This window comes from Protomyctophum parallelum, assembly GCF_964188405.1.
Source record: "Protomyctophum parallelum genome assembly, chromosome: 13".
Lineage (NCBI taxonomy): Eukaryota > Metazoa > Chordata > Actinopteri > Myctophiformes > Myctophidae > Protomyctophum > Protomyctophum parallelum.
The window spans coordinates 2,512,037-2,524,096 of record NC_139708.1 but is presented as its reverse complement, the minus strand read 5'-3'; the positions used below and the strand labels follow the sequence as shown (position 1 = coordinate 2,524,096).

Here is a 12,060-nt window from a genome sequence, read left to right as displayed (position 1 = left end):
TTTATCATTCATAGTCTTAGATGAGGACTTTTCATTGATCATTTTTCCAACTTTAAATAGAACCAAATATGCAACAAATTTTATTTCTGCTATGCATCCTGGATATACAGAAAGGGAACTTGAGTAATACAACCATCGGAAATGTCACCATTCAAATATGTCATTCTACAGATATTCCATGATCAAAAAGAAAAACATGATTAAATAAATGACATACCAAAATAAAAGGCTAGATCTAAAAGTCATGGAGGCTATTTTGCCTGGCAAATTACAGACACCCATGTACTGACATGCACAGACAAAACAAAGTACGCAGCATCATACAAATACATTTTTACTGAGGCCTGAAGCAGAAAATGCCTTTTCTGAATGTCTTGGATAAGTCATAGATTTCCCCCCCACGTTTCTGGCAACAAACTAGTCATACATATTATTACATAATAGGGATTAGCAATACAGTGAGCACATTTGCGAAAACAAGTCATCATAAAAACAGTGTTGGTCATTCATTTTTATTTTCTTCCGCTTCCTGTTTCACCTCCTCATAGGTACCATCTTCGTCTCGGTCACCCCCAATGCCATCCCTGGAGTTGGGGACCCAGAGCCCTGACTCTATGCATCTCTTCATGTGAATCTTGGCCTCCTAGAGCGCAGAACAACAATCATTAGATGAGCCATTTAAAGCTGCAATCACCCATCATGTTTTATGACTGAATTCAAACTCAATGTAACAGTCTCAATCATTTAAAACTGGAAAATCTGATAATTATCTCCAGATCAAATCATGCGCTTAGTGTAAGCGTGTATCAGAATCTGCACATACTACAGACTATTGGTGATGTTGCACACTGAATAGGAAGTGTTCTAAGCATTTCCTCAAAATATAATTTAGATAAAAGTAAAGATGTAAATTATAGAGTGGTCCAGGGTTTACTTTATGTATAGGCAGGAGGAGGAAGTTAGCATCTTCGAGTGAGTGCCCCATTTCCCCCTCACTGTATATGTATCTTTTCCCTTTTTGCTTCCTATATGATGAATTCCTGTTCTGTTCTTTAGCTACATAGAAGTGTCTATTTGTATGTCTCTAAATGTTTTGATGAATTGAACAATGTGGACCCTGTTGTAAACAAGTGTAATGCTTAATTGGGTCGTCCACTCACAGTTAACAGTCTTTGTATTGAGTTTGTGCTTAAAATGTACTGTAAATTCTACAAACTGTTAATAAATATTTCAATCAATCAATCAATGAGTGGTGGCCCAAATCCAAAGCTTACAGGCATATTACGGTACATTAACTGTGGCTGGAACCGGCTGGATAATCGATTCATACTTTTTACTCAGTCAAGAATGAATGAGTTTGGCAATTTTGCCAACCATAGACGTGCTGTGTATATATCGACATATTTTTCTTTCCAGAGAACGGTTAGGATTTAGAAGGCATATGTAGAATTCATTACTTATACACTTACTGTACATTAGGCTATATTTTAGTTTATTGAATTTCATAATACATTTCCTTAGAATCTATGTATGTATTCATGGTATTACAACTTTAGGTTATTTCCAGAGAAAGCTTTGTGTAACATCTTGCGACAGAAGTACATCTTGTGTAATGTATAGTCACTAATATGTTGTCACTGCCAGTAATAGAGAACATATTCTGAGCTATACCACTGCTTTTCAAAAGAAGAGGGTCAATAAGAGAGAATCATAAGTTTAGCAGAATGTAGAAAGTAGAATTATTTGGTTCCATGTACAGGTATAGGCTTGAAATTCCAATTTGGGATGCTGGCTCACAGACTATAACTGTGCTACCAACAGCAATTAAGACATGCGAATACCTTGACTCCTTCAAAACTGCTCTCAAAGGGCACCAACAGACGGCTGCAATTCGAAATTGGCCCGCGTAAAATCTGAATCCCCCCCCCCCCCTCACCCACTTTTCTTTTCCCTTTTTGAGTGGTGCAACCACTCCTACAACTAGCAATGTCCGTGACATCCACCTATGTATGTGACGTTAACCCATGCACCTATGTATGTGTGAGCACCAGTAGGGGCGCTGTTGTGCCATGCAGAAACAGAGAGAGAGAGAGAGAGACAGTGCTGACAGACTGTTGCCTGCTAATGAGAGAGAGAGAGAGAGAGAGAGAGCGGAAGGGGGGGGGGGGGGGGAGTTGCACAACTCGGTTCACACAGGTGTGATTTTTAACTCCTTACGTGATTTCCTGTTTTTTATATAGAAGTGTATATTTGTACGTCTCAAATGTTCTGATGAATTGAAAAAGGTGTAATGCTTTTATCAGCGTGTCGTCCACAGTAACAGTCACAACAGAGTTGTGCTTTCATGTACCCATTCAGGAAACTGTTAATAAATACTTCAATCAATCAATGTTAAAGCAGCACTATGTAACTTTCCTCTTCTACCCCTGATTTGAACCTGGTTTTGTGCTTAAGTGCTGCCATTTTTACCATTGAGCTACTAGACTAGTATTAACATACTCTACCGTACAGATTGGAACATTTTGATTTTGAAGCCTTAACTGCACAGACCATTTTATTTCAGATATCCAACCATATGAATGCATAAAACAACAAAAGAAAAAATACTTTGAGATGAGGGAACCATAAAGTGCAAAAATGCTAACTTGATTTCTGGGTTTTAGGGCTACAAACTTTGGCACTCTATATATGGCTAAACTTTAAAAAGAAATAACGTAACATACCCATTTTGACTACCACGTTCATTTTACATTAAAAGATACTTTTGACTGGTTGTGTCTTCGTCATATTACCATTTAACTAGGTACAGACAATATAGACACTAATATCATTTTATCAGCCACTCCCATATAAGATAAATAAAAACGACAAAAAACAAATCTAACTTACTGTCGGGTCCATTTTGCTGATCGCGTCCTGTAACATGGAGATGTCCTTGTCATCAAAACATTTCTGCATCTCCTGCAAATAAAAAGTTAGGGTATTTTAAAAGGAGAAAATAGATACCGGTAGAGAGATTATTGGATCTGTTAAAAAAAATACAGATTGTTAGTCAGAGTATCTGCAGGTATCAGTACTTGAACGAAAATTAAAACACATTTTACATCAAAACATGTGATTCAGTATCAGTAGTCATTCATCATAGCAATGCCAATGTAGGGTTGCCACTAGCCCAAAATTTTACATTCTCGTAGAGGTTTTTTTTCCGATTCTGACGAATCCCTCTACGAGAGTCTAAACGTTAACCCCTCCCCTAACGTCGAAGAAGCATCCTTGATGCCTTTAAAACACTCTTACCTTGTACAAATGCTAAATCTTAAACCCCGTAAAAGGTATTTTAATCAACTCTGTCTCGGAATCTGGCGGCCATCTTGCTTTTCTCTCCATTGTAAATGCGCAAGAGAACCCTGGCCGCTAGGGGCGCGGGCAATATTCTGTTGCGCCGTTTACCGCATTTACAATGGAGGATTCAGAAACTGAGTGGATTAAAATACCTTTTACGGGGTTTAATATGGTTCCGCAGACGTTTAATATGGTTCCGCAGACATCACAAACAAGTGGGGCAAAAATAAAAGCAGCTTAGATTTTGCATTTGTACAAGGTAAGAGTGTTTTAAAGGCATCAAGGTTGCTTTTTCGACGTTAGGGGCGGAGTTAACTTTTAGACTCTCGTAGAGAGATTCATCAGAATCGAAAAAAACCTCTACGAGAATGTAAAATTTGTGCTAGGTTGCCACCATTCAGGGATTAGTTAAGAGGGTGTTGTGGCTAGTGTTCTGGATGACAATTGTGAGTTATAAATGACAGATAACCAACATTAATGGTCATTAACTGTTAGTCCCAAATTAACACCCAGCAGGACTGCATTTGTGGTCATGAATCGGTTACAGGAACTCAGTATGGCCAAAGGTGGGTAAATATGGTCTATGGTATATTATGGAGACCGTCTGCCCCTTGGCCAGTAGAGAAATGTGTTTCCTACTTGTATATATATTTATTCTGTAAAAAACAGTCAACAGTCAAGTATAGGGTTTAGGTGGCAATAGTAAAGTCTTACTTCTGGTAAGGTCTCGTAAACCTCTACAGGATCCAGGCCTCCAGGTCCTATGCGCTTTTGCCGTTCCTCTTCCTCGTACTCCTTCATGGCCTTCTCGATACGGATCTTAGCCCTACCACGCACCCGCTCTTTGAAGGACTCCAGCTCTTCATTGAAAGCATCCTGATACTGCTGATCGGCAGTCTATAGGGGATATGAATGAATGAATGAAAACTTTATTGACAGCCGTAGCCAGTAGATGACAAACAACAATTAAAAACATACAAAACAGTTACAAATAAATACATTGGTTCATAGAACTCTAAAACTCTCTCGTAAAAAAAGAAGAAAATCTATAAGAGGCACTCGTACCAATGTTTCCACATCAAAGAGCGGTATCTAACAGTGCTAAACCTAGGATTAGTCAACATCTTAATCACGTTATTAAGTGACCCATCAAGTCTGCTTTTAAAGCTGAACATGAGATTTCTCAAGAGAGCCTGGAAGGTGGTTAGACCAGAGTCGCAGAAGAGCTGACTAGCACTGCCACCCCTAGGCTTCTTCAGGAGAATCCTGAGAGCAGCGTTATAAGCCACCTTTAGCTTGCGCAAACTCTCTTTTTTATAGTTCACCCATAAGGGGGCTGTATACAGAGGGGTGCAGTATGCTCTAAATAGGCTCACCTAGACCTCAACTGAACAGTAGTGAAATTTCCTGGCTAACATATTGGCTTGGGCATAGAGCATTCTACGCTTACTTAGTTAGGAAGTTGCTTTGGTGCTAAATAATGGAGCAATTGGGGTCCATGGTTTCATATACCACGATGCTGTTGTATTTCACTTCTCTGTTCTGAGTAACTCACTCGCTTAGACATGACTAAACTTTGTGCAGTGGTATAGAACATTAGAAGAGTCTGTCTGTGTTGTTCTTTTTCTTTTTCCAAGGTCCATAAAATCAATATCCACTTTTTACTTAAACATTCTCTAGACTATCTTTAAGAGAATGCAAGCCTGGTATCAGGGGTCAGGCTCGACTCAACACAAAAGTAAAAGAATAAAAAGAAAACTTGGCTGGTGGTTTGTAAATCAAATTGACTTATGCATAAAAAAAAGAGGAAAGACCTGAGCAAAATAACGGAGGAGAGGGCGTAAAATCAAGGTACTTGATTGTCTACAAATTATTAAAAGCCAACATGTTTCGACCCTAACTGATCTTCATCAGGGCAGGTATGCCTTTATGCATATTCGTACAGTATGTTTCATTTCTAAATCACCACTCAAATTTCAGCTCCAAAAACCTCTCATGTGAAAATATAGCACAGAACAAACGCACACACTCACCTTTATCTTGGCAAAGAATTGACGGAAACAGCCACGGGGGTCCACCTTTAAACTCTTGGCCAGCTCCAAAATGAACTGCATGACTATAGTCTGATGAGCCACTTGGTTCATCAATGAGTGTTTCTATGAAAGAGGCAACATTCGTAGAATTTAGTTTACAATGACGGACATCCAGGCAGACGGAATCCAGGCAGAAGTGCATTTTATTTAGATCACTTTTGCCACAGCTATGGCCTATATGTGCAGGGGTGCACACTATTATTTTGGGCTAGTACTCAAAGGAGCCCATGTAGTTTGGTGCGCACAGCGCGGGGGGTTGCGGTACAGACGTTTGTATCCTGCCACAACGTTATGCTGCATTCACACGGGCAGATGCAACAGTTGCAACGCTACACTAGTACACCTAGTCACAGACAGTGTAGTCGTTAAGCAGCAGTAGGATGATCCCACTGGCAGCAGGTGTCCGTTTCTCACTAGCACAACCACAAACGTCCAACACATATACAATTAAATACTCACCTAATGCTGCCTGCAGGTTCCATGTTTAATTTCAGCGTGTGTAACCTACATTGTTTAAGTGACCGATAGCTTTCATATTCTAAATACGGTCGCTAACGTGGTTTAGCAACTCCTCGTGACTTCCTCATCAAAATAAGAGCCACTTGTAATGATTAGTCAACACTAGTTTTATTTCTAAGTCTACTTACAGGACGTTAACATCTCATTTGAGTTCCTTTTGAGTGCCTGTCAGCATTCTCTAAATCCCTGTCTCTCATTTTTACAACGCATGCGCACTGGCGCACCGCTTGTGTGCACCCCTGTATATGTGATAAACATTGTAGTGTGCCTTGGTTAGAAAGCAGAAATGATTCATTAAAGTATTTCTTTGTAACTTTTACCTCCTCAACTTCAAGGTCGATGCACATGATGACCAGGTAGTTTGCAGTCTCCTCACATACTAGATGGGAGTTGTCAGAAAGGTACTTCTGGCTGTCATCCCAACGTCGCATCATGCCTGTACCAAAAATAACACTGATGATAGATCCTCACTACTCTTAGCTACAGTCCAGCATCCCTTCATCATGCAGTAAAGAATAGGACGATGCCTCTGACATGCAACAATATGGAATGAGACACCAACGAGGGGCAATGCTTCTTACCGAAATGTTTGATCTGCTTCTCATACTTCTCCACAAAGGTTTTATGCTTTTCTTCTTTCTGCTCTTCGGTCTCCTCACCAATGTCTGGCTTGACATTGACGACACTCTACAAGAGGGAAGCATGAGAATGTGTCATCAAGAACTACAATGCTGCCCTAAGGTGTGGGTTGGGACCATCCCTACATGATTTTGGGGGGGTCTTCAGAGGCTCAGATGACATTAAGTGACAATTTAAATTGTCTTAGACCTCAAAAAAGAAAGGAAGGACGGAAGAAAGAAAGAAAGGTAATGAACAAACTATAAAAATCAGACCCGTATGAAGTGAGGGGCGCTCTTATAATAATACATCATCTCATATCAATTTGCATCCTTACTTTTTTGTCTTCAAGGTTTGTGTTTACACACTTTTGTCTTCAATGTTTGTGTTTACACAAACCCTCAAAGGTGGACATAGGAGGGCCCCTCAAAAACTGGTCAAACAGTGGCCAAATTGTTAAATAGTATAACAATTATTGTGAAAATAGCCGATATCGCATTGCAAGACCTTGTGAGCTTGTAGATTAGGGCTGGGCGATATGACAAAATCTCATATCACGATATAGAATTTATTTTATCACGATAACGATATACTCACGATATAGCATATTTTTTACGATACCTATTTTTTTATCTAAAATAATTGATTTTTGTTCAGGTCGAGTACTTTACTGTACTTGGACTGTACTGTACTGTACTGTACTGTACTGTACTGTACTGTACTGTACTGTACTGTACTGTACTGTACTGTACTGTACTGTACTGTACTGTACAAGCTCTCCTCCCTGGCCTCTGTCTGTGTTAGGCTGCACAACAGTGACACTTGGTGGTGACAATAGTTATGCTATTTCCGTGCTCGGATACAGGGACAGGGACACACATAGCTGTCTATAATGGTTGCACCACTCAAAAAACAATTAAATTCACATTATCCACTCTACTTATATGAATATAATACTGATGCCCTTCCCATAGACAGGCCCAAAGCAAGTACAAAAATATTACAAAATAAAATGTATATAATAATAATTAGAGGCTGAACTCAATTGTTCAGCCTCTGTAGACATTTTTAAAGCACAGCTCAAGACCCACTTCTACAACATTGCTTTTAATTGATCTTTTATTTTTTGTTATTCATGTCCTCACTGTATTGCATCACTGCTTGTTTTTTAATGTCGTTGCCTTGCTTTTCTTTTTTTCTCCATTGCTCTGTAAAGCACTTTGAGAGCTGCATTTCATGTCATGAAAGGTGCTATACAAATAAAGTTTTATTAGTATTATTAATAATAATTATTATTATGACAATTAAAAAGAAAAAAGAAAGAAATAAGACGTTGCCATTCAGACACAGAATTACAGGCCTGTGTCTGCATTAAATTGGCTTAAGGAAAAAATAAATATCTCATGTCACAGTTTGTCACTACAGTTGTTTCAGTTCATTTAAGCTCTGTATAGGGAATCAACATGTTCTGTTGTAGTTATAGTTTAGTTTGTTAAAGACGTTGGGCAGCTTAACGATGTTTAATTGACTACAGGCGATAGAGTGAGAGAGAGAGTGAGAGAGAACGCGATCGTATATGGGAGTCTGGGACGAGTGGGGCTTTTTCTTTTCCTTTTTTTTTGATGATCACAACAAAGTCAGCGTCTTGTGTTGTTGTTGTAAGCTGTTGCTGAATTAAGGACTTTTCAAATGGAATAATTTATTTGGAACAATAAAACAAGACAGACACGCACGCAGCAGGAGGACTGCACAGGTAAGAGGAACGTCTTCGTCTTGGAAGAAGTTTGCAGTGCACCCGACGACGGACAAGCTTATTGTTCAACTGTGTAAAACATGCGTGGCTCACACAATTTATCAATTTGACCCAACATGAAACCTGCATTTATAACAGTGAATGACCGGTTACTTTAGGGCGCGTTCGGAAATAGCGCACTAGGCGCACTGTGCAATGCAAACTGATAGATGAGTTCGCTCCGGTGTGGTATTTCCGAACGTGCCCCTTACACCGCTCTGAATCTCGTCAGCCATCATCTCCCTTCATGTAATCAAAACCACTTCCATATCCATACAATGGAAGACGTTGCCCCTCTTTTAGGTGCAAGCACCACCTCGGCTTGTGTTGTGGTCGTGTTGGCCTTAGAGTATACAATAGAGAAGACATCCGAAAGGTGTTGGCTCACTGTTTTCAGTGCGCGCGGTGGGCTGCTGGGCATGCCGTATATAAGCGCTGTGACGTAAAATACTGCCGTAAAGCGAAACGGCGATATAAGCGATATAGCTTTTTTTTCGTGATAGACATTTTCTATCGAAAATACGATATATATCGTCATATCGCCCAGCCCTATTGTAGATCGGCAATTTTCACGATATTTATCTGTGGACCCGAGTCAAACTAAATGTAATGCCTCAACACCTTTCAAGTGCTTGTCAGGGTAAACTTGCTAGCTCAACTATGATTATTTTGGGGCGTCTCCAATTCAAATGAACCACTGCTCTAGTAGCTTAACCCATTCAGGCCTAAGGCCGATTCTAAAAACGCCTCTAAATCCTGACCTAAGGTTTCTGAAAAACTTCAAATATTGATATAGCAGAATCAAAAATTTTACATTTTTGAATACTGTACATACTGTACAGAACCCAAATATGGGTTCCCGGCCTGAGGGGGTAAGGTACAAATAGGGAACCCCGCCCAGAATGGGTTAAAACTTGCAAACATAGTCTCACCTTGCTGAATCCCTCCTTACTGAGCGTGTCTACGTTCCACGGCATCTTCTTCTCTTCCCGCCGATGGTCGTCCACTTTCTTCTCACTTTCCCGTTCCTCTTTTTTCAGTCTCTTCTCCTCGGCTTGTGCCTTGCTTAACTCCGCTTTGGCGTCATCTGTCGCAGAGTTGGCGAGTTGGCTTGTTTTCTTCTTTGCATCAGCCAGCTTACGCTTGGAATCAGCAAGTGCCTTCTCTAACTCCTCAGTCTTTGTTTGAAACTCTTCCATTTTCTCCACACGTGCCTGCAGAAGAGCATGAGAAGACTAGATCATTATCAGGTACATCAAAAATAGATACAGGCCTGATGAAGTGTATTAATTTATTGAATACTTTATTGGCAGAAATGTAAACAGTACAGAGTACAGTCACAAACTTGGTCCAAAAGGATATCACCAAAAAAAAGTCCATACTGTCTAGTTTCCATTCAGGTCCTGGTATCCACCACATCACCAATTTGCTTAGGTTTAGCCTTGGATCAAGATCATAGATGTATTTTATGGCGTCTTTTTATGGAGTTTACTTTTGTATCTATGATATGCAAATGTAAAAATTTATCAAATACATCTATGATACTCTTGATCCAAGGCTAGCTTGTTAGGCTCAGACTCAAGATATTGTTTGGGTGAACTCCCATTTATGGGCTATATAAGAAAAGGTGAATATTTGCATTTCCTGTTGCCATCAACTCCCTTACCCTCCTTGTATTAAATATAACTCCCATTTGTCCGTTTTCTATCGCGCAACTGATGGAAATATGGTTGACTAGGGTCATCACTCATCAACATACATATGAAGTTAGCAAACGTTAGCAACCTAGCTATCTGGTTGTTTATGTTACTCATGTCACTACATTGTCCAGTACACTAAACACTCAAACAAACACCTAGTTACTGTACCTGGTGTCTCCATCTGAAAAGGCTGGGTGTGTCGATGTTTGGATGTGTGTCGTCTTCATCATCCGAGACCTCAATGTTGTCCCACACGCTGTAGTCTATTCTGGACATGATGCTAGCAAGATGCTAACGCAAATAACGTCAGCTTGCAAGAATGTTCCGACTACGTAAATAATACGGATTAAATGTGTGTAATAGCGGCGGCAATAAACGCTCTTTGGGGAGAATGTGATGCCAGAAGCTTCCTCTGTTCTATTCTGCCAAAAACTAACACTTAGCAGATCAATCTTTCGCATCAACTCCTCCTGTAGTTTCTGGAGAATTCCAGCGGAATGATTTCCGCCTCGACGTCACTGCGTCATCCGTATTCACTCACGTAGGGTGGCAGCAATGAGCAACGTCCAAAATGATTTAATTAATTTAGCCTTTTAAATCATGTAATCAATTCAGTAAATTGTGGGACAAATGGTCCTCAATATTACTTTAAAACTTTCACTCGGTCATTCCTATTTTGAATAAATAAATAAATAAATAAGTGTCAAAACTTTTCAACATGTCACAACTGGACGTATTGTATTGTGATATTTGTTGTGATATACAACATGATATGTGTATGAGTGCCTATGCTGTGTACGTACGTAATATACAAATGTACAGGGTATGTATGATGTACTGCCATGAACTGTAACATACTGACTTTTTGGTTAGCCACTGAAACCATCTCTAAAAAACCATCTCTAAACCATCTTTACAGGATCTCCTCACTGGTCAGCAAAAACACCTTGAAGACCTTAACAGGAGCCCTCATACAAGGTTTCTTTGACTATGCATCCACCTCTTGGTACCACAGCACCTCAAAGGCCCTTAAAACAAGGCTCCAGACCTCCCAAAACAAACTGGTCAGGCTCCTACTTGGCCTCACCCCCCGAACCCACCTCACCCCTGCCCACTTTGACAGGCTGGGATGGCTTAGGGTCGACGACAGAGTACAGCATCTTGCAATGGGTCTGGTCCACAAGATTCGATATACCACCAAGATACCCATGTACCTGTCTAAATACTTCCTTAATGTAAACGAAGTCCACACCCACAACACCAGAGGGAGTGCAACAAACCATGTACAACCCAGATTCGGCACAAACAAGGGACTAAATTATTTTCGCTCCTATGCCACCAAAATGTGGAACGCCCTACCAACAGTCATTAAGACATGTGAATCCCTTGACTCCTTCAAAACCGCTCTCAAAGGGCACCTACGGATGGCTGCAATTCGAAACTGGCCTCTGTAAAATCTGAATCCCCCCCCCCACCCCATTTCCCCTCACTGTATGTATCTTTTCCCTTTTTGCTTCCTATATGATGAATTCCTGTTCTGTTCTTTAGCTACATAGAAGTGTCTATTTGTATGTCTCTAAATGTTTTGATGAATTGAACAATGTGGACCCTGTTGTAAACAAGTGTAATGCTTAATTGGGTCGTCCACTCACAGTTAACAGTCTTTGTATTGAGTTTGTGCTTAAAATGTACTGTAAATTCTACAAACTGTTAATAAATATTTCAATCAATCAATCAGAGAGCAAGGCCACTTGCTGCTAGCGCCGATGTTATTGTTATGTCTCAGTGACACGTCATGAGGACACAAGGATCCAGAGCTATATATGTTTCTGTATGTGTGTAATAAATTGTGAACCTTTGGCGAGATACTGTCTGAGTGTCCCGTTATTATTGTTCTCCCGGGCCCGTCGATCGCCGCCGTTACCACAGGAATAATTCAGTTGGATTATCACACACCACCCAGCCTGCACACACACTACCGGTCTGCCAGAACCGG

The 12,060-nt window shown here is 40.2% G+C and overlaps 1 protein-coding gene across 1 annotated transcript; it reads right to left on the bottom strand.

Annotated features, from left to right (window-relative positions):
- Positions 1–51: 51 nt before the first annotated feature.
- LOC310868978 (hsp90 co-chaperone Cdc37-like) lies at positions 52–10,565 on the bottom strand. Its single transcript, XM_083779489.1, has 8 exons — positions 10,233–10,565; positions 9,297–9,578; positions 6,536–6,641; positions 6,275–6,390; positions 5,376–5,498; positions 4,057–4,239; positions 2,890–2,961; positions 52–643 (listed from the first exon to the last, which is right to left on the bottom strand). Exons 1-8 carry the CDS (start codon positions 10,338–10,340, stop codon positions 503–505), a joined length of 1,131 nt encoding a protein of 376 aa, XP_083635615.1. The 5' UTR covers positions 10,341–10,565; the 3' UTR covers positions 52–502.
- Between the last annotated feature and the right edge of the window lie 1,495 nt (positions 10,566–12,060).

Coding starts and splice junctions, on each gene's coding strand:
- LOC310868978 (XM_083779489.1), bottom strand. CDS start 10,340: ATGTCCAGAATAGACTACAGCGTGTGGGACAACATTGAGGTCTCGGAT. Junction 6,642..9,296: donor GTAAGGAGGGATTCAGCAAG/GTGAGACTATGT, acceptor TCCCTCTTGTAG/AGTGTCGTCAATGTCAAGCC. Junction 644..2,889: donor TCAGCAAAATGGACCCGACA/GTAAGTTAGATT, acceptor TCTGCGCTCTAG/GAGGCCAAGATTCACATGAA.